Source organism: Ceratotherium simum, chromosome 1, assembly GCF_057802395.1.
Source record: "Ceratotherium simum simum isolate JZ-2026a chromosome 1, ASM5780239v1, whole genome shotgun sequence".
Classification (NCBI taxonomy): Eukaryota; Metazoa; Chordata; class Mammalia; order Perissodactyla; family Rhinocerotidae; genus Ceratotherium; species Ceratotherium simum.
In genome coordinates, this window is record NC_141900.1 from 98,241,749 (window position 1) to 98,265,172 (window position 23,424).

The following is a 23,424-nucleotide window of genomic DNA, read 5'->3' on the forward strand; positions in this document are numbered from 1 at the left end:
GGTGCCAGTGCTCTGGAAGCAAAGTGAGAGAACAGTATTTGTTCACCTAATTTTCCTGTTTTTAGTATACTCTTCCTGCCTCAAATGTAGTTGATATACACCCAGCTTAGAGATCCTCTTTCATTCTCTCCAGGGAATACAATTCCAGTTTTTCTTAGGGTGGGCGGAAGTGTTTGCCCAGTTATGCAAAAGAGGAGAAGTGACCTGAAAATCTGAATCTTAAACTTACTTCTAGCCCATTTTTACCTATTCCTCCCCAGAAGTACCTGGTATTGCAAATCCTGAGTAAAAGTCAGGTTAGTTCTTGACTTTTTCTTCTGTTTGTGGAGGATTCAGTTTTCTCAGATCTGCTATGTTTTGATCACTCTTTCATCTATTGTCCAGCTTCCCAAATGTTTTATGTTTTCTAATTCTCCTTGTTACTGTGGATTGGAGCCTTGAAAATAAATTATAAAACTTCCTTGACAGTCAATTTAGAAGACTTTTGGGAAGGAAGTAAAGGAAGATGCATTGATTCAATCCTTTTCCCTCTTGATGACTTTTGATATAGGGCAGCAGTTTCAAATTTGTTTTTTTGAGTGGAGTCCTGTGTTTAACTGAAAACTTATACAGAAGCTCAGTCTATAAAGTGGATTAAACAGAGCTGTTCTGTTTGAAGACAGGATGAGGGCCTTTGTTTCTACTTTCTCAGTTCTCCATTTGCCTCTTCACTACTATAAGAAATCCTTGGAAAGCATGGTTTGTAATCCACTGATTTAGAAGCTGAATATGATTTCTCTCTCCAGTAGATGTTAGACGTTCAAGTGACGTTTATGGCATTATGGAAAGAGCATTAATTTATTCCTTAAGAGATTAATTTTATTGTTTTCATTTGTGCAAATAGTGTAAGACAGAGAAAAAAACGGTTCTAAAGATTTTTGAGTTGGAATACAATTGGACTCTGGACCTCATTGCTAACTTTATAATCTTAAAAATAACTTTAAAATGCTATTTTTTAATTTGATATGAAAGTGTGGAAGTTTACCTTAATATTAAACAATATTTAACTGTGCTTACACATTTTGATAATTGAGGATGCTGGAAACTCCAAATTTATTTTCAGATAGTTAAAATTGTATTTTATACTCTGTTGCTATTAGATGTAATGTTTTATCCAAAATTGTTTACCTGATTATATGAGTAAGAGAAGGTTTGTACAGTTAGAAAAATATTTAGAGCTTATTCTGTGTGAAATCATTATAAAATTTGTATATGATCCAACCTAATATATATGTGCAGTCTAGCTATTAAAAACATTGTTGTTTCCTTCCTCCTCCACCTTTCTGTGGCACAGACCATCAGTGACCTGATGAAACCATGGATGAAGGTGGTAGTATTCACACAATGTAGGTCACTCAATGGTCCGGGGAAAATGGACACCAAGATTTACAAATTCTGGAAAATGAAATCTATGTTATCACATCTCTAAGTTGACCTGATGTATTTTTAAAGGTAATAAGAAAAAATAAAATAAAAATAAACTAATGAGCAGAAACCAAAACACTCCTTTACTAGTGTAGAGAAGCAAAATGAAGGAAGTGCAAATAGGTCTCTTGAGAATCGTCCCCTTGGAGTCTGACATTCTGCTGTTACTTGTTTGACACTAGCATCATTTCATGGAGGAATCAGTCATCACCCTAAAAAATATATTGCCAGTTGTGCTATAGAAAAGGACTCACCAGCTTCATTTGCAGGAATGGGACACCTTTACAAAAAAGAAACATGATGGAACTCCTGTGAGAAACACGCAGTATTTCGATTGCTGTTGCCTATTGGAAGGACTCTGAAAACAGGTAATAGCATTGTCCTCCTTGTGACCTCTTTTGGAGGCAGACTGTGAATGGGACATGGGACCTCTGTAAGACATATCTAGTGGAGCACTGAGAGATGGATGAACAGGTTCCTGAGGATGGGTACTCTTTCAACCTTCTTACAGAAGATTGCTGAAAGAGGAGAAAACATTAACTTTGTAGAGCTGTCAACTGTAGAAAAGGAAAAGTCCTGGGAAAGACTGTTTCTGGAGAAGTGTATGCTGGGATGACTGTGCAAGTCACATGAAGGTTGCCTGTGAGCACACAAGGACACTCAATAATATGTGACCACAACAAGGTGTGAGTGCCATGGCCTCAACTAGCTTTTTGACATTATGAAGCTGGCCTTTTGCCAAAAGATTTCTAGAAGAGCCAAAATGTTGTGAAACAATCAGAAGCCACTCATTGCTGCTGTCCTCAAGAAGAAATCAGAGGAAAACATGCAAAGGACTAAACCATGTCACTGAAGTTGTGTTGCAAACCATTGATCAGATTGAACTATCTGCTCTATGATAATCTCTTGAGAGAAATGATGCAGCTCTTCAAGCAAATGCCATATTTGGGTGGTGCCAAATCTCGTTTTCCTGAGGTCCCCACCAAAAATGTTTATCTGTTTTTATTTCTCTCCAATGTTTCACACAGACCTCTCATTTGTGGAATCTTGAGTGTGACCATGTAATGTGGGATCCAAGGCCATGATCTGTAAGAGGTCATGAGGGAGGACCGTGACTCCAGGGTCCTCCCCATCTGAAAAGTGGTCTCCATCCACTGCTTCTTCACCTGCATCCCTGCTTTATTTTACCCTCCTTCTCTCTCTTCCCTCTTTCTCCTTTTGCTTTTCTTTTTGTCATGTTCATAGGCATCCCTGCCTTTTAAGCCTGCCTTAGTTGGATCTTCATGGCTTCCAGAGCCTGGATGGTTGATCGGAACAAGTATCACGTTGTGCGGTTGGTGGTGGAGGCAAAATGTAACATGCATTAAATCGCTTTATAAATGGTGAGGCGTTCTAACAGGTTGTTTGTTACTCTCCCTAGCGTTGTTATAGGATGTGACTCATCCTACACACAGCAGTCCCTCCCTGTGGGCTTGTCCTGAGCTTTGTTCTGAGCTCCTCTTGTCATTCCACTGACTATTGCTTCCTTGGCTCCTACTGTGAGGTCTGTTCTGTATCTGATCTCCCAGTTGCCCTTCTCTGTCTTTCCCTTCTTTTCATTATGACTTCTTTACTCTTTCTCATTTTCTCAGAGACTTCTTAGGAAAGGATTAATTTTGGTTTGCCAAGCACATTGAAGCTAAGGTGTTAATATCTAACAGCTTTAATATTAACATGTCAGAAATTCACGTTTTAACTGGAGACTCCTGGAACTTCAAGGTGGAGCCTGCCAGCAAAATATTAGGCATGCTGAGAGGCCAGTGGAGGAGAAAAAGGAGCCTTTTCTTAGTTCTTCCAGGACTTGTGCATGGGGATGACTTCTTACTCCACCCATTCAAGAGAGGAGTCTTAATATAATGTATACAGGCTATTGAATAAAATATTAACCCGGGTCATGAAGGGTCAGGGAAGGTTTGTGGTTAGAAGAGGGAATCAAGGATGAGGGCATTTTAAAGGGAAAGTAAGAATGAAATAGTACAATAAGAAATAAAGTGCAAAATATGGGTATTTCAATCACTACTGGAGACTCTGTTTTGTTAAAATTTCACTGCATCTGGCTCTGATAAAGAACAGGCAAGTACAGGTTAAACAAATAGAAACAAGGTGTCATTGAGCTGGGAGTGATTTGCACGGCAAGGGAAATCACAAGAATCCTATTTTCAAATCTTGGGGGACTAGGAGTGTATACTGGTAGCTAGGCTTTTGCATGAATCCAGGGAGAGAGCTTTCTGGATTTATGGTCTCAGCAGGGTGCCTTAGCCACAGAGGCTGTTTTTCCTTGTGGATGTGTTTTAGAACTTCAGAGTAGGAACTGAGTCTGCGTAGAACTTCTCTGGAGAAGATGCCCTCCCCACCCGTATTGATCTTCATGGTTATCTTTTTCCTGGAGTCACTGCTGCAATGCTGCAGAATGGCTTCATTGTTGCTGTGCTGGGCAGGGTGTGGGTGCGATGCCGCACATTGCCCACAGGTGATATGATTGTGGCCTATCTGGCTGCCTCCCAGTTCTGCCTGCATGGGATGGCCCTCCTGAACAACCCCACGGGCTCCCTTGATTTTTGTTCCAAAGTTTACTATTTCAACATCCCGTGGGACTTTATCACCAGTCTCAGTTTCTGGCTTACTGCCTGGCTTGCTCTCTTCTACTGTGTCAAAATTTCATCCTTCTCTCATCCCATCTTCTTCTGGCTGAAGTGGAGGATTTCTCAATCAGTGCCCAGGCTGCTGCTGGGATCCCTGATCATATCTGGTGTGACAGTCATCTCATCTGTCACTGGGCATAGCATTGTTCCCAGAGTTCCCATGGAAATCACACTCTGGCTGATAGAATATGGACCTTCTCTCAGCCCTTTTTTCTATCTGAAGAGGTGTTTGTGTTGTCTATTCCCTTCCTCCTGATCCTGGTGTCCACCCTCTTGCTCATGTTCTCACTGCGCCGGCACTTGTGGCAGATGAGGGACCACAAACCTGGTCCACGTGATCCCAGCACCCAGGCTCACACCATGGCCCTGAAGTCACTTGCCTTCCTCCTTGTCTTCTACACATCACATTTCCTGTCCCTTATTATTGCTGTTATGAAAATCACAAGCCTTCAGAATCACTGGCACTGGGCCTGGGAAGTGGTGACCTATGCAGGCATCTGTCTGCACTCCAGCATCCTGGTGCTAAGCAGCCACAAGTTGAGAAAGGCTCTGAAGATGCTGTCTTGGAAAGCCCTGGAGAAAAGGTGGTTCATCTCAAGTTATCAGTATCATTAACCACTTTCAATGGACAAGCACAGGAGTGTCAAGAATGCACACGGTTTATGTGTTGTCCTTCTCTCTTTTCATTTCCTTCTCTCTTTCTCACTCTTTTCATGCCACGTTAATTATTTGTTGATGCTTCCTTGTTCCTACCACCTCCTTCACTGCTCCTAGTACCTATTCTGAGTCTGAAACCACTTCAGGCTCGTATGATGGCTTTATTTCCTCACAGGGCTCTCTCACCCTCTATATGAGCAACCCTAATAATATTCTCCAAGCATCATTGTGTTCTGTACTCCCTTTACAGAGATGTGTAACGGTTGTCAGTTTTCTCTATAGTGAACCCAAAGTGTTTCTTTTTAATGGTAGCATATATTGTCCCACGCCATCCACTTTGCAACATCAACTGGCCTCCTCCTCCCTGCTCTGCTCTCAGCTCAGTCTCTCTACTTCAGCCCAGTAAAGCTTCTTCCCTCTCCTCTCGTGTTCCTCCCTCTAGCCCATGGTATTTGGTCCACTTGCAGCTTCCCTCTTTTCTTTCACCAGTCTTTGCCATTCCCTTCTTTTCTGCCCTGCTTAAGACCCATTCCACCCATGGAGCTTTTTCAGTTTGATCCCATGGAAAGCTGAGGGCAGATATGAATTTTTGGCACTATATATCCTATCCATGTTTTTTTGTGTTTACTCCATGTTGAATTAAAAGGAATTATCTGATGTTTAAATGCTTCTAGGTTTTGGCCAACAGAAGATAGAGAAGGAAAACAAAGGAAATTCGCTGCAGTTAATTTTGATAATGCTACTCTTCCTGTCCTCTCAGCCAGGAATGGACCCTGGATGCCAATGCCTAGAATAGTATTCTCCAAATCTGGGTGTTTGATTACTGGAGTGTGTGTGAAGTGATCCTTTGGATGTGGGAAGAAAAATGTTACAACTTCAATTTCCATCTATTTTTATCTCATTCTTTTAATCCCTATCTTTTAGTGTATGTTTATGATATACATAATGTAGTCAAGTAGTACATGCACTTAATTAAATAAATAGATATACATATGGTGGAATGCATATTCATAATTTTTTTTACTGATGGAGTTCACCATGAAAAAATATGGAGACCAACAGACTAGAAGAGATTGGGAATAGCACCAGACATGATTGAGAGAGATTCGTATGTTTGAGCTAACCAAAATTGGAGAAATAAATAACAGGACAGAATAGATGTTACAAAATTTTCAAATAAATGACTGCATTTATGGTAAGTTGTCCAACAATCTTGGGAAGCTCAGGCCTCAAAAAATTATCTTACAGTGTTGGCTGGAGGCTGAGCTATGGAAGAGAGAGAAAAAGAGGAGCAGAGATGAGCTAACAGGGTCAGGAGTGTTTGCTTGGAAGAAGATGATTAAGACTTTAAAAGAGGAGATTCCCAAATTGCTGGAGAGGAGCACAAGGGATTTCTCAGAGAGTAGAGAGAAGGCAAGGCTGGGTAGAGAAAACTGTGGGAAGCTGGTATTATCAAAAAGAGTTTTTCTTTTTTCTTTCTTTCTTTTTTTTTTTTTTGGCAGCAACATGAGTGAGCTGATGACTTCCTACAGGGAGGGCAATAAGAAATTGTGAGGATTGAGTCTTGAGGCTTAACCCACAAGAAGGTTGAGTAGATTCGGCAAAGGCAGGAGCATCAGGGATGTCACCTGGAAGACTTGCTTTTCCCTTTTCCAGAACTTTACTGAATGTCTTGGGTGGAGAGGGGATGGTGCTGGGACTCTCACGTTCTGCAGTATTTCCATAGCTGTTTGACTTGTGCCAGGTCTAATGGGCTTATCTCAAAAGTTCTCAATGGGTTGATGATCTCAACCTCCCTTTCCTAGGCTTTAGCTCGTAAGAGCCCAGAAATGTTTGGTGGCTCCATCTTGACCAAAGATGCAACCCAATATCTCATCCTACCTTTCAAGACTTTCTCTCCCTAGCCTACCTTTTCAGCCTGACATGCCACCATTTCCTTATGTGAATCTTCTGTGGTAGCCAAACTTATGTAATTATTCCCTAGACATAATCACACTTCCACTTCTTTTACTGATGCCATGTCTCCTTCCTTCCAACATACAAGACAGCATCTTTGTTGTCCCACAATGAAGGGGATGCTGCTGCTACTGAACTGTTCTGAGAATTCTTGGTCTGAGAATAGGATGACATATAACATTTAGAACCACAGCCTGGGAGTCCTCCTTTTTTATACCTTTGAGAGAGAGTACTGAGTTGAGTGTCGCCCGTGTAAGGAACATACTCAGTATTCCTACCTCTACCACCCTCCTATAACACATATAGACTAGCTGTGAAAATTTTAGAATTCTCAGACTTGGCTTCCACCTAAGAAGATAGATCTGAATATGAGAAATCAAAATGCCACAAATGAAAAGCACTAACAACAAAAGAATCACCATGAAACATATTGCATATTTAAATACAAATAATTACTCATCCTTTAGAATTAACTTAATCTGCATATAGAATATGCCCAGTAAATGTTTGTGGTTTATAATTAGTTCATGAAAGCACTTTGAGGGAAGACACCTAGTTCATTGTTGTAGTCACAGTACCTTTCGTAGGGTCGTAATGACGTACAGGAGATGCTTAACAGGTGGTTGTTAATTGAATTGAGAGTAACAGCACATCTTTCCCATTGTATGAGCCATCAAAAATGTAGGAGGTAGATGTAGGAGAACAATTTTGCCTGGACCTTTGTTCAAAGTGGACTGGGAACTGGAAAGAGATGCTGAGTATTCTGCATTCTATTCTCTCTTTGTGGGATTCTATGCATGGAACTGGTAGGCTAAGGTGCTGGCCAGGAGGGGAGTATACTACAAAATACTCCCTCACTCTCATGTTATTTGATCATGAGCCTTCAATATTGCCATATGTGACCCAGAACAATTTCTGCTTGCCTATTTCCCCATTACACATTAACCTGCTTACACTCACCTGGACAAGTAAGCATTCACCTGATTGCTGATTTTTTGTTTTTTTTTTGACTCTTTGAATATCATTCCTGTGGAAAATGTGACCTTTGCTTACCCCGCCTTCCTCTGGTTAAAGTAGATGGCCCAATATTTGGTGCTCTGGACTCTACTGCATCCCTGACACTCTCTTGAATTCTCCTTGGACTACTTGTCACTCCACAGGATGAATGGCATGGAAGGTAGTCATTAAAATAACAGTCGTCATAATCACCATAATTATTTCTTACATATGTACAGAGATTTACAGTTTCCAAATTACTTTCATATATATATGATCACATTTATTTGTGATCCATATCTTATAGATGAAGAAAGAGGGTTTCAGACAGGTTAAACGACTGGCCTGAAGATCCATAGATAGTGATTGTGACAAGACTCAAAACCCGGTCTTCTGACTTGAGCTAGAGATGAAAAAGATAAGAGTAAAAGATGTGTTGCCAACTACGGCAAAGACCTCTGGTCTTGGAATCAATTTGGATCTTGGTCTTTCCTCCATGTAACTGTGACTTTAGGTGTGAGTCTTCATCTATAATTTGAGGTCTTATTTCTTTCATCTGTAAGATTATTTTAATGTCTTCTTTCACTCTAAAAACTGAGATTGTAGTCTTAGATTCTAGTCTAATCCTGTAGATTAGGACAAATGATACTTTTCACATCTTACAGATGGACAAACTGAGGCACAAGGGGCTAACTGACAACACACCCACTAACTCACAATGAGGGACGGAACTTGGACTAAGGCCTGTCCTGACTCCTAGTCCGGTGTTCTTTTTGCCACATCCCATTGGTTTTAGAGCTATCATCGTTGAAGGTTCTTTTGTGAAATGCCACTTTAAAGGTCACTAATTATAAAATATTGTAAAAGAATTCATCTGCCTGATTCTACATAATTGTCTCCTATGTTCTATTTGATGATGACAGTCACCACAAGTTATAGGATTTGAATTAACCTCTTTCAGTAGAGGTTTGGCTCGATTTTCTCTCTGTCTGTGAAGGAGGTATTCTAAAAGCACCTCCTTTATAGGGTCATTGTAAGAACCAAAGACAATGGAGAACACTTAGAACAATGCCCAGAATGTAACAACCAACCAGTGGATATGAGCCCTGACTGTCTGTAGGGGATGTACCCTGTGGATTTCCTTACTGAGCTGCCAGCAGGTGTGTGGTCATGTCTTAGGTGTCATCTTAGAGAAGTATAACCTCCTGTGTAAAGGATGCTAAATGTAAGGGCCTGATATATTATCCACACCAGTATTGACATGGGCAGAGTGTAGACAGAGAAAGGGTAGGCAAATTCTCAGGCAGGAAGGTAGACTTTTGAAATTGAGCCTTAATGATATTTGCATCTATTCTGAGAAGAAGAAACCTCTTCACCCTCCTCAGATAGCCTGAGTCCTCTACTCTGTCCTCTACACTTTGGGCAGCTGGAGGGACAAACATCATACAGGACCTTCCAGAGCAACCATACAGAAATAGACCTTGAAGTCTTGGGGCCCGTCTTGTCCAAAGGAGAGATGAATGGAGACAACCTGGTTCCAGGACCTCCGGTGACTGATAAGAGAGCCATCACCTTGGCTATCATTTTATTCCTTTTGTGCCTGGTGGCAATGGTGGGCAATGGCTTCATCACTGCAGCACTGGGCATGGAGTGGTTGCTATGGAGAATGTTATCACCTTGTCATGTTATTGGTCAGCCTGTGGGCCTCTTGCTTCTGTCTACGGTGGGTGGTGATGAGTAAGAGCATTTATGTTTTTCTGTGTCCACTGGCCCTCCCATACTACCCTGTACTTCAGTTCCTAGCCTTCCAGTGGGACTTTTTGAACGCTGTCACCTTATGGTTCTCCACTTGGTTCAGTGTCTTCTATTGTGCGAAAATTGCAACCTTCACCCACCCTGTCTTCCTCTGAATAAAGCAGAAGGTGTCTGGGTTGGTTCCATGGATGCTGCTCAGCTCTGTGGGGTTCTCCATCTTGAGCACCATCCTATTTTTCATAGGCAACCAGAACTTTTTAAAGAGAGGTCTGCAATCTTGGAATGTTATCAGGAATCCTATAAGGAGATCACAGGAGAAATTCCACTTCTTCCGTTTAAAACTTGTTACCTGGGCAGTTCTTACTGTTGTCTTCCTCACTGGCATAGTTTTGTTCATCACATCCCCAAGAAGACACACCAAGAAGGCCTTCCTGACTGTCTCAGGCTTTTGCCATCCCAGTGCCCAGGCACACATAAAGGTTCTCCTGGCTCTCATCCCCCTTGCTAACTTCTTCAATCCCTACTTTCTGTCACTTGTGCTCAATGTTGCAGGTATTTTTCCGTCTCAGGAATTTAGGTACTGTGTGTGGCAGGCAGTGATTTATCTGTGCTCAGCAGTTCACCCCACCATTATACTCTTGAGCAACACAAAGCTGAGAGTGGTGCTGGAGAGGGGCTGCTCCTCAAGGCGTGGGGCATCTTGAGTTGCAATTGATGAAAAATCTCAGAGACTCTAATGCAGAAGGCATGGGCACAATGAGACATTGCTTCATTAAATCTCTATGCCATATTTAATGCTCTTTCCCTCTTTGCCACATTTAATAATGAAGAGAATAACTTCAATGAAATGGGATTTCAAGGTGACATTGAAGGTCCTGAAATATGGGCTAGTGTCACTCATTTACATTTAACAAGCATGTAGCTGATATGGCTATGTTCCTGGTGGGACTTGATGTAGCCAAAGAATCAGGAAACTGACTTTCTCTGTGATCAAATCTCTTGGTGTTTACAGTTATCCTTCTGGAAACTGGATGCAAGAATCCTGACACATCATCCAAGTTTTATCTGTTGAATCAGACTGGAGGAGATTTTTGGAACCTCACTTTTCCTCTGGCTCCATCCTGTAAACCATTTTTCCACTTTCATTTTCCAGCCATCTCCTGCAGTGAGACTCTTTCCTTCCATGCAAGAGCTCCTGGTGTCTGAATTCTCTTCACAGAGCATGGCGCAATTTGTGCATGTGTTTGGCAATGTATGTTATCTGGGGTTTGTATATTCACAGATGATATTTTGAGATCTCTCTGAATGCTAGGAGTTTATGGTTTATATATTGTTTATGTTCTCTACCATAGCCCAGTCTGTCAGTCTGTTTTGTAAATGTTAAGGTTCATGAAACCAGATGTGACTTCTTTTATGTTGCTGTTGGGACCCACTGAAGTTTTTGACATGGAGAGATTCATCTATATCTGTCTGACACTGAAGATTTAAGAAGAAAAAGACTCCTGGTTTGGTTTGGTGAAGACTGTAGACTGTTTTTCTGACTTTCTCAAACCTTCCTTAAGCTCAGTTACCTCTTGAACCATTCACATTAAGATCCCTAAACATCCCTCTACTTGCTTTAAAATCTCTCAGCCTCATTTCCTATTTTTCATCCACTCCCCTCTGCATTAGAAGACAGGTCCCTGCTTTTGGCTTTTCAAGGCTAACATTTGTCTCTCCTAGCCCCACACTCCCCTTCCTCTTTTGTGTCTCCTGCTCAGTCAAAGATTCCCAATTCTACACAAATCTTCAACCTTTCCCTCTTTATTATCCTTACCTTCTTCAACAGACGTGCTTCTTCTTTTCTGAAAAAAATCCCCTCAACTGTCTTACCTCCTCAAGTGACCATCCTGCTAATCAGTCACTTGCCAAGAGTTCCTTGGTGGCCCCTTACAATCTTCTTCTGCTCCTCCATTTTGTTGAAATGTGTTTCTAAAGGACACAAATGTGTTCCTAATCCTTAAAAATTATGTTATTCTCAGCCCTCATCCTCCTATGTCTCTGTAGTGTGTGCCTCTTTTGATAAATTATTTATTTAAAAAAACTGAGTAAAAATATCTTTTACATAAGTAATACCTGATCTTGGTAGGAGATTTTTAAAAAAGGAAAATAAATGCTACCTATACTTGCCCATCCGCTTGTCTTCTTGAAAGTCCTTTTTCTCTTGGCTCGTGTGATGCTGCACTAGGTTATTCCCTGCTCTGCCACTTCTTTTGTGTCTCCCTTACTGCCTGCTCAGCCTCCTGTACCTTGATGCTTTCCTTAGCCAGCCCTCTTCTTTCTTTGAGATTAATCTGCTTCTGGGGGTGGAGGGCTGGGTGAAATAGATGAAGGGGATTAAGGTGTACAAACTTCCAGTTATAAAATAAATAAGTCACGGATGTAATGCACAGCATAGGGAATATACTCAGTAATACTGTAATAATTTTATACGGTGACAGATCATTCCTAGACTTACCGTGGCGATCATTTTGTCATTTGTACAAACGTTGAATCACTATGTTGTACACCTGAAACTAACATAATATTGCATGTCAACTATACTTCAATTAAAAAAAGAGACTAATCTACTCCTTTTCCTTCGTGTTTACCTCTACTCACATAGCTTCAGCTATGACCTTCATGAAAATAATCACCAAAGCCTTGACCTTCCTCAAAGCTCTAAATCTATGTTTTTTCTGCTTGCTGGATATTTCCACCTGATAGTACATGAGCACTTCAAACTTAGCAAGTTCAAAATGGCTGTCCTTCTTTTCCTCTGCTTCCTCTTCCTTTCCCTCCACCAGCCTCCTCCACTGCTCAGTTTTTTCTATTTTTTATCTATTTTATCTATTTTTTCTATTATTGACATCCAGGAAATCAGGTTTACCACCTCTGAATTAATTTTCACTCCCCACTCTCCACTGAGCCCTTCTACCTAATAATCAGCTTGTCTTCAATTGCTCCATCTGAAATGTTTCTATTTTCTGTACCCTTGCTATTCCTGTGGATCCTGTTTTGGATTTAGACTGTTCTTCTCTCTCACTTGAACTGCTTAAATTTCTTCTTTATCATTTTCTCCATTACACTCTCCTCTCCTCACCCAAATCACAATGACCATTACCAGATTAATCTCCTGAAGGTATAACCCTGATCATTTCACCCACACTCTCTTTGCCTCTTGGTGCCTATCAAATGAAGTACAGGTCCCTAAGTCTGGCATTTAAGGACCTCCACAACATGGCAATACTTTTATCTTTCACTGCTTCCATTCTAGTAGAATTCTATTTATTTATTTATTTATTTTAATTTTTTGTTTATTGCAGTAACATTGGTTTATAGCATTGTAAAAGTTTCAGGTGTACATCATTGTACTTCTATTTCTGCATAGATTACATCATGTTCACCACCAAAATACTAATTACAACCCATCACCACACACATGTACCGAATTATCCCTTTCACCCTCCTCCCTCCCCCCTTCCCCTCTGGTAACCACCAATCCAATCTCTGTCCCTATGTGTTTGTTTATTGTTGTTATTATCTACTACTTAATGAAGGAAATCATACGGTATTTGACCTTCTCCCTCTGACTTATTTCACTTTGCATTATACCCTCAATGTCCATCCATGTTGTCACAAATGACTGGATTTCATCGTTTCTTATGGCTGAGTAGTATTCCATTGTGTATATATACCACAGCTTCTTTATCCATTCATCCCTTGATGGGCACTTAGGTTGCTTCCAAGTCTTGGCTATTGTGAATAATGCTGCAATGAACACAGGGGTTCATGTACCTTTGCAAATTGGTGTTTTCAAGTTCTTTGGATAAATACCCAACAGTGGAATAGCTGGATCATATGGTAGTTCTATCCTTGATTTTTTGAGGAATCTCCATACTGTTTTCCATAGTGGCTGGACCAGTTTGCACTCCCACCAACAGTGTATGAGAGTTCCCTTCTCTCCACAACCTCTCCAACACATGTTGTTTCCTGTCTTGTTAATTATAGCCATTCTGACGGGCGTGAGGTGATATCTCATTGTAGTTTTGATTTGCATTTCCTTGATAGTTAGTGATTTTGAACATCTTTTCATGTGTCTGTTGGCCATCTGTATATCTTCTTTGGAGAAATGTCTGTTCAGGTCTTTTGCCCATTTTTTAATTGGGTTGGTAGCTTTTTTGTTGTTGAGATGCATGAGTTCTTTATATATTTTGGAGATTAAGCCCTTATCAGATGTATGGTTTGCAAATATCTTCTCCCAATTGTTAGGTTGTCTTTTCGTTTTGTTGATGGTTTCCTTTGCTGTGCAGAAGCTTTTTAGTTTGATGTAGTCCCATTTGTTTATTTTTTCTATTGTTTCTCTTGCCCGGTCAGATGTGGTGTTTGAAAAGATGTTGCTAAGACCGATGTCGAAGAGCGTACTGCCTATGTTTTCTTCTAGAAGTTTCATAGTTTCAGGTCTTACATTCAAGTCTTTAATCCATTTGGAGTTAATTTTTGTGTATGGTGTAAGGTAAGGGTCTACTTTCATTTTTTTGCATGTGGCTATCCAGTTTTCCCAACACCATTTGTTGAAGAGACTTTCTTTTCCCCATTGTATGTTCTTGGCTCTTTTGTCAAAGATTAGCTGTCCATAGATGTGTGGGTTTATTTCTGGGCTTTCGATTCTATTCCATTGATCTGTGTCTGTTTTTGTGCCAGTACCATGCTGTTTTGGTTACTATAGCTGTGTAGTATATTTTGAAATCAGGGAGTGTGATACCTCCAGCTTTGTTCTTTTTTCTCAGGATTCCTTTAGCTATTCGGGGTCTTTTGTTGTTCCATATAAATTTTAGGATTCTTTGTTCTATTTCTGTGAAAAGTGTTGTTGGAACTTTGATAGGGATTGCATTGAATCTATAGATGGCTTTAGGAAGTATGGACATCTTAACTAGGTTAATTCTTCCAATCCAAGAGCACGGAATATCTTTCCATTTCTTTGTGTCTTCTTCAATTTCTTTCAGAAATGTTTTATAGTTTTCGGTGTACAGATCTTTCACCTCTTTGGTTAAGTTTATTCCTAGGTATTTTATTCTTTTTGTTGCAATTGTAAGTGGGATACTATTCTTGATTTCTCTTTCTGCTATTTCATTGTTAGTGTACAGAAATGCAACTGATTTTTGTATGTTGATTTTGTATCCTGCAACTTTACCATATTCGTTTATTACTTCTAAAAGTTTTCTGGTGGATTCTTTAGGGTTTTCTATATATAAAATCATGTCATCTGCAAATAGTGACAGTTTCACTTCTTTCTTTCCATTTTGGATCCCTTTATTTCTTTCTCTTGCCTGATTTCTCTGGCTAGGACTTCCAATACTATGTTAAATAGGAGTGGTGACAGTGGGCATCCTTGTCTGGTTCCTGTTCTTAGAGGGATAGCTTTCAGTTTTTCACCATTGAGGATGATATTAGCTGTGGGTTTCTCATATATGGTCTTTATTATGTTGAGGTACTTTCCTTCTATACCCATTTTATTCAGAGTTTTTATCATAAATGGATGCTGTATCTTGTCAAATGCTTTCTCTGCATCTATTGAGATGATCATGTGATTTTTGTTCTTCATTTTATTAATGTGGTGTATCACGTTGATTGATTTGCGAATGTTAAACCATCCCTGCATACCTGGAATAAATCCCACTTGATCATGGTGTATAATCTTTTTAACGTATTGTTGTATGCGATTTGCTAGTATTTTGTTGAGGATTTTTGCATCGATGTTCATCAGTGATATTGGCCTGTAATTTTCTTTTTTTGTGTTGTCCTTGTCTGGTTTTGGTATCAGGGTAATGTCAGCTTCGTAGAATGAGTTAGGGAGCTTCCCCCCCTCCTCAATTTTTTGGAAGAGTTTCAGAAGTGTAGGTATTAAGTCTTCTTTGAATGTTTGGTAGAATTCCCCAGGGAAGCCGTCTGGTCCTGGACTTTTATTTTTGGGGAGGTTTTTGATTACTGTTTCAATCTCCTTACTGGTGATTGGTCTATTCAAATTCTCTACTTCTTCTTGATCCAGTTTTGGAAGGTTGTATGATTCTAAGAATTTATCCATTTCTTCCAGATTGTCGAATTGGTTGGCATATAGCTTTTCATAGTATTCTCTTATAATCTTTTGTATTTCCGAGGTGTCTGTTGTAACCTCTCCTCTTTCATTTCTGATTTTACTTATTTGTGCCTTCTCTCTTTTTTTCTTGGTGAGTCTAGCTAAAGGTTTATCTATTTTGTTGATCTTTTCAAAGAACCAGCTCTTGGTTTTATTAATTTTTTCTATTGTTTTTTTGGTCTCTATTTCATTAATTCCTGCTCTGATTTTTATTATTTCCCTTCTTCTACTGATTTTGGGCTTTGTTTGTTCTTCTTTTTCCAGTTCCTTTAGGTGCATTGTTAGATTGTTTATTTGAGATGTTTCTTTTTTGTTGAGATAGGCCTGTATCGCTATAAACTTCCCTCTTAGAACCACTTTTGCTGTATCCCATAAATTCTGGCATGTCGTATTTTCATTTTCATTTGTCTCCAGGTATTTTTTGATTTCTTCTTTGATTTCTTCGTTAACCCAGTCGTTGTTCAGTAGCATTTTGTTTAATCTCCATGTATTTGTGGCTTTTCTGATTTTCTTCCTATAGTTGATTTCTAGTTTCATACCGTTGTGGTCAGAAAAGATGCTTGGTATTATTTCAATCTTCTTAAATTTATGGAGACTTGTTTTGTGGCCTAATATGTGATCAATCCTGGAGAATGTTCCATGTGCATTTGAAAAGAACGTGTATTCTTCGGTTTTTGGATGGAACGCTCTGTATATATCTACTAGGTCCATCTGTTCTAGTGTGTCGTTTAAGGCCAATGTTTCCTTATTGATCTTCTGTTTGGATGATCTATCCGTTGGTGTAAGTGGAGTGTTAAAGTCCCCTACTATTATTGTGTTACTGTCTATTTCTGTTTTTATGTCTGTTAATAATTGCTTTATATATTTAGGTGCACCTACATTGGGTGCGTAGATATTTACAAGTGTACATCCTCTTGTTGGATTGTGCCCTTGATCATTATGTAATGCCCTTCTTTGTCTCTTTTTACAGTTTTTGTTTTAAAGTCTATTTTGTCTGATATGAGTACTGCTACCCCAGCTTTTTTTTCATTGCCATTTGCGTGGAGTATGTTTTTCCATCCCTTCATTTTCAGTTTGTGAGTGTCTTTAGGTCTGAAATGTGTCTCTTGTATGCAGCATATATATGGGTCTTGTTTTTTTATCCAGTCAGCCACCCTATGCCTTTTAATTGGAGCATTTAGTCCATTGACGTTTAAAGTAGCTATTGATAAGTATGTACTTACTGCCATTTTTTAACTTTTTTTTTTTCTCAGTGTTTTAGTAGTCCTTCTCTGTTCCTTACTTCTTCTATACAGAATTGATGGTCACTTTAGTTTGACCTCTGTCTGAAAGCTGTACTCTTTAACTCCCCTCCTCCCTCCTTTTATGTTTTTAATATCATATCTAACCTCTTTTTTGTGCATTTGTATCCATTACGTTCTAATCATGGAAATAGATAATTTTTCCTATTTGTGGTCTTCTCTTTTCCCCTTAAATCAGTCCCTTTAACATTTCTTGTAGCACTGGTTTCTTGGTGACAAACTCCTTTAATTTTTGCTTATCTGGGAAAATTTTGATCTCTCCTTCCATTTTGAATGATAACCTTGCTGGGTAGAGTATTCTTGGCTGTAAGTTTTTTCCTTTTAGCACTTTAAATATATCGTGCCATTCTCTTCTAGCCTGTAAGGTTTCTGCTGAGAAGTCAGCTGATAGCCTTATGGGGTTTCCTTTGTATGTAACTTGACATTCTCTTGCGGCTTTTAGGATTCTCTCTTTATCTTTAATTCTGGACATTTTGATTATGATGTGTCTTGGTGTGGGCCTCTTTGGGTTTATCTTGTTTGGGGCTCTCTGTGTCTGTTTCCTTCCTTAGGTGAGGGAAGTTTTCATCTATTATTTCTTGAAATAGATTCTCTGCCCCCTTGTTTCGCTCTTCTCCTTCTGCGACACCTATAACACGATGTTAGTGCGCTTGATGTTGTCCCAGAGGTCCCTTAGACTGTCCTCACTCTTTTTAATACTTTTCTCTTTTACCTGTTCAGCTTGGGTAATTTCTTCTATTCTTTCTTCCAGCTCACAGATCGGTTCTTCTGTATCCCCTACTCTGCTTTTGAGTCCCTCTAATGAATTTTTCATTTCCAGTATTGTATTCTTCATTTCTGATTGGTTCTTTTTTATATCTTCCATTTCTTTGTTGACATTCTCACTGAGTTCATCTATTCTTCTCCCCAGATCAGTGAGCATCCTTAACACTCTTAGTTTGAACTCTCTGTCGGGTAGGTTGCTCATTTCTGTTTCACTTAGTTCCTTTTCTGGGGTTTTGTCCTGTTCCCTTACTTGGAATGTATTCTTTTGCCTCCTCATTTTGCCTCTTTCCCTGTGCTTGTGTCTACGTATTAGGTAGGTCAGCTACGTCTCCTGCTCTTGGATAGGTGACCTTATGTAAGTGATGCCTTAGGAGGCTTCCAGTGTGCTTCCCTCAGTTCTCAATGTTCTAGGGGTGGCCCCTATGTGGGCTACGTGTGTCCTTCTATTGTGGCCTGTTAGCTCTCCCTGTAGGCGCCCAGGGAGCCTGAGTTATGCTCCTGGCCAGCTGTTGTAATGCTCAGCTGCTTGTAGTTGTTGTGGGCCCTTCAGTCTCTTTATCAGTTGTGGGGAGCCCCAGCACAGTTGGCTGCAAGTTCTAATACCACATTTGTGTTGCAGTATTTCTTTTAAGTGAGTAGGCCCCCAGAGTGGCAGGTTGTTAGGCTCAGGGCCTTACAATTGCTGCAAGCCTCTAGCCTATTATGTCTCTTGTCAGCTCTCTGAGGATTGCAGCTGGGTGGGGCTGGCCTCAGGCACAGGAGCACCCAATTGTTTCAGGCTTTGGAAGGTGGGGCAAACCTCCTATGTGGGTCTTTGAGAAGCACAAGTCTTCTGCAGCTGACAAGCCCTGTTGCCCACAGGTCCACACACACAGTCGACACAGTCCTGCCCCGTGTGAGCGCCCTGACCTCCCCAAGCGGACCCAGTCTCTCCACCGCGGGAGCCCCACACACTCCACCACCGCCCCACACTCTCCACCCACTCCTTGTGCACACCCTGCCCGGCTCAAGTCGGCTCAGTTGCCAGGCTGCAGAGAATCCAGTCACCAATCTATGCAGGCCCACACGTTGTCTGAGGGCTTGTTGTTTCATGGGGCCAGTCTCTATGGTGGGCTGCCTGCCCTGGCTGAGCTGGATTAAATCGGTGCTCTAGCGGGTGAAGCAGACCCTGGGCTAGCAGGCCTCAGGGAGAACTCCAATGGCGTCTGTGTCAGCACGCCCTCACCGGGCCACAACAGTGGCCACCGCCAATGTCCCAGTCCCTGGAGAGGTCTCACCCCTCACCGAGATGCATTCAGGGCCTATTAGGTGAGTCTCTTGTCACCAAAGCACTGTGCACCTTTCTTTCTGGTGATTTTAGGATGCTTTCTGGAATGGGTGAGTTTGTGCGCGGGCCCTTTAAGAGCCAGTTTTAGTTTCTTTGTGAACCGGGTTTTCTGGGGGTGCTCCCCAATGTTTTAGTAGCAGGCACAGTCAGATATTATGCCGCTGGTCTCGATTGTGGTGGGTCCACAAAATGCCCACAGCGGGGGCGCTCCCCGGCTCAGGGCCCCGCGCCTCCAGGGAGGGTGCATACCTGTGAGCTGCTCCCGGAGGCCGTGAAGCTGGCGGCTTGTGAAGGCGGCGTTTTTCCTCTCCGGAAGGGAGTCTCTGCCTCTTCTACCCCAGTTAGGACTGTCCGTTGTTGCAGGAGTTTCTCTTATCCAGTTTTCAGTTCTGTCTCAGGGGTAATTTTTCCACGAGTAGTTGTAAATTGGCTGTGTCCACGGGAGGAGGTGAGTTCAGAGTCTGCCTACGCCGCCATCTTGACTCCACCTCTCCTAGAATTCTATTTAGCAACAAAGTTGGATTATCATTGTTCTGGACATATCTGGAGCGTCCCCCCTGACATGCTGAAATGTGCTCTCTTAACCCCACATCTACTTGTTAAAATCGTATTTAATTTTTTTTTCCTTTTTAACTTTTAAAGGTTAACTCAAATGGCTCCTCTTCAGGGAAGCTTTTCTGGATGCCCAGCTTTGATCTCTCTCACCTCTGAGGACACATAAATGGGTGTTCCTCAGTTGCAACATGAATTCTGCCTTGTGGTGGTATGATCTGTGTAAACATTTTATTCTCCCTAGTAGATTTTTAAGTTCTTCAAGGCATGGGCTGCCTCATACTCCTCCACGTGTCCCCTGAAGCACTTGTATATACTTGCTACATTGGACACAAGGATTCTATTGCACCTGGAACCCAGCTGTAAGCACATGTACTTTTGTGTGTGTATTTATCTCTGGACCACCTACTACATTTGGATGCTTATGTTTGAGCTGGATTTTTCTTCACTGTCTGGCCAGCTTATTTTTGGTGGTCAAACTTACGTTCTGTTTCTCTTTGACTTATGCACAACGTAGAAATAATAAATGAGTGAGAGAGCAAAATTTGCCTGATTTTGTGAGGCCTTAACCTTCTTTTTTCTTGCCCATTTACATGTTGCTAAGCAACTGTGTACAATGAGCTCAGCTCCTTCCTAGGGGAACCTAAGTGAAGTGCCTCTTCTCCTCTTTGTTACTGACCCAGTCTCCCTTTCCAAAGCACCCTCTATAAGCTACTGTTTGTTCCCTCCACACTTCACATTATTAGCCTAGGAGAAGAGAACATCTACCAGAATCTGAATGACCTCCCCACAGGAACAAGTTCCCTTGAAGCTTGAACACACAGGGAGAAATAAAAGAGAAGTAAGGTTCATTGTATTTTTAAAATATTCAGTAACATTGTTATCACTAATTTTTGCCTGTAGTCTAATTTCGTCAGGTACTAAGATGACATTAAAAACAATCATCTATGAATGCTTATTTTGTGTGAGGCATGGGGCCAGAAAAATTTATTTACTTAAATTCTTTATATACTTAATTCTTAAAATAACACTGCAAAGTGGAAACAGTCTTAGAGAAGTTGACTGAGGTCTCATGGCCAGTGAATGATGGAACTGGGAAACTTTAGTGCTATGATATTTAAAACAGTGTGGTATTGACGTAGGAATAGACAAGTACACCAACAGACAGTCCAGGTAACAGTTACATGGAAAATTGTATATGATAAGGAAAGCATTTAAAACCAATGAGGGGGCCAGCCCCGTGGCTTAGCGGTTAAGTGCACACGTTCCGCTACTGGCGGCCCGGGTTCGGATCCCGGGCGCGCACCGATGCACCACTTCTCCGGCCATGCTGAGGCCACATCCCACATACAGCAACTAGAAGGATGTGCATCTGTGACATACAACTATCTACTGGGGCTTTGGGGAAAAAATAAATAAATAAAATTAAAAAAAAAAAAACAATGAGGGAAAAGAGGATCATTTAGTGGTGTTGCAGCATATTTGTACTACAATTGGAAGAACAAAAATAAAATTAGATCCAACATTTTATTCTAAATTCCAGATAGATCGTCTTTAATCTAACTGTTATTTAATTTTTTATAAGATCCCTTTTTTGGATAATTCAATATTTCCTATATTTTATTCCATAAAATACTGCCTTTACATTTTACAGAAATTTTGACTGTTCTCTCCCCACCTTTTTGGATTTCATTGTAGAGTATATACACACCCTTTAGCTCCTCCAATCCAGAGAACCTCTGTTTTCTTAGTCCTTCTTAAGCAAGACTCAAAATACCAAGTCATATTGGAAATAATTGGTAAATCTGACTACAGAAAAATTTTAAAATTCTTTTAATGAAAAGAGTCTATAAATGTAGGGATCACTGAAGTCTTTTTCAATTTTAAAGGACAAGTATCAGATTGTTAGAAAATATTTAAACATTTTTAAAAGATAAAAGCTAATACCTCTAATATATGAAGATCTTCTACAAATCAATAAGAAAAATATAAGCAAGCTAATAGAATGGTGGCTAACTGATAAAAATAGAAAATATAGATTGCCATGTAAACATGTGAAAAGAAGCTGATCATCACTGTTGATCAGGGAAATGAAAATTAAAACAATAGTAAGACTTCTGCTATAAACACAACTGCTTAAGTCAGTGGTTTCCCCTCTTCTTTCTCTGGAAAGCACATAAACGTAACAAGAAAGTTGAAAAAACTCCAATTTTCAGTGAAGCTAGGAGACAGATAATCCACGAATATCAAATTATGTGAAATCACTACCAATCACAGATGAGATCAGATAGAATTAAGAAAGAAAGTGAAAAAGTATAAAGAGAAATTAGAGGGCCCAGTGGGGGCAGAGATAATATTCCAGCAAAAATATACACTTTCTGCAAAAAGAGATTCACCTTGAAATGCAAAAGTCCCTTAGTATGCATGTATAGTTATCTATTGCTTCATAACAAATTACCCTGACACTTAGTGGCTTAAAACAACTTTTACTATATAAACTCATAAAAGCTTCTGTAGATCAGAAATCCAGGCATGTCTCAACTGTATTTTCTGGCTCTGGGTCTCTCACAGGCTGCAGTTATCTTCAGGCGCAACTGGGAAGGATCCGCTTCCCAGTTCACTCACGTGGGTATTGGCAGGATTCAGTTCCTCTTGGATTGCTGGTGAGGCATCAGTGCCTTGTGAGCTATTGTCTGGAGACCTACTTCAGTTCCTTGCCAAGTGATCCTCTCCTTAGGGCATCTGACTTCACCAGAGTGAACGAAGAAGAGGGCAACAGAGAGTCAGCAGAAGACAGAGTGCCAGCAAGATTAAGTCACAGGCTTTTGTAACCTAGTCAATGATTCTTTCATTATTTTTCATAGTGATAACTAATAGATGTGGTCAAAATAAACAGAGGACTAAGAGAGTTATATAAAATTATGATTATAAAGGTGAGCACTAGAAAAAAAAATATACTTCGCTTACAATTAATAGAACCACAAACAAAAATGAAGAAACATACAACAAATATAAATACAATAAGAATCCTAAAAAAATCCTTTAAAAACAAAATGCAAAACAGGAAATAATGTGCCAGAACTAAGACTAAACATATTGAATATATGATTAAATAAAAATGGTCTTTACACCTAAAAGAGAATGGTCTTCAGATTGTCTCAAAAAGCAGAGCACAATTCTACAACATTTCTAAGATCCATTAAAAAAAGAAAGTTTGAATATAAAAGAATGAAAAATAGTATGTCAAGTAAATGCAAACAAAAGGAATTCACACGTAAAATGATCAAATGAGATAACAAGATAAATTTTTAATGTTGAGAGGTAAAATGCAAAATTAAGATAGAATTGGTATGAATATCTATATGACAAATAACATAGCAGCCGTATTTATAAAGTAGAAATTACAGGAAATACAAGAAAATATAGACAGAATCACTGAAAGTAGAAAACTTTGTTTGCTGACCTAAATAAGCTCTCTGAAGACCTTGGGGCATTAGCTTCGACTATGGTAAGGATGACTCCCTTATCAGTAGTGGTGACAAACTGTATGGCAACCCCATGAAGGAGATCACCCTGCCCACCAACACCAGCGCCATTGTTCCCTAGCAACATGCTCTGGCAACAAGGGACTTTTCATTTTCATTTTCGACTGGCAGCTGGATGTCAGCTCTTGGTTGGCCAAGCCATCTCTCCTGAGTGCCTCCTCTATAAAAAGAGACACCTCGAACTAAATTTGGACTTTATTCCTTTCATCTACCCTTGCCTGGAACAATAGTGTAATTAGTCTACCATTGGTTTGGAGTATATTATGTTATT

General features: G+C 40.2%; 2 protein-coding genes across 2 annotated transcripts; both read left to right on the plus strand.

Moving 5' to 3' along the window:
• The first annotated feature begins 3,781 nt into the window (after positions 1-3,781).
• On the plus strand, positions 3,782-4,760 carry LOC101397929 (taste receptor type 2 member 62-like). Its single transcript, XM_014787774.2, is given in 3 exon segments — positions 3,782-3,893; positions 3,896-4,288; positions 4,291-4,760. Coding segments are annotated over 3 exon segments (912 nt in total). The 5' UTR covers positions 3,782-3,844.
• A 4,463-nt stretch (positions 4,761-9,223) lies between these two features.
• TAS2R60 (taste 2 receptor member 60) lies at positions 9,224-23,214 on the plus strand. Its single transcript, XM_014787773.2, is given in 4 exon segments — positions 9,224-9,434; positions 9,436-10,061; positions 22,180-22,390; positions 23,106-23,214. Coding segments are annotated over 4 exon segments (1,110 nt in total). The 5' UTR covers positions 9,224-9,270.
• Positions 23,215-23,424: the final 210 nt, after the last annotated feature.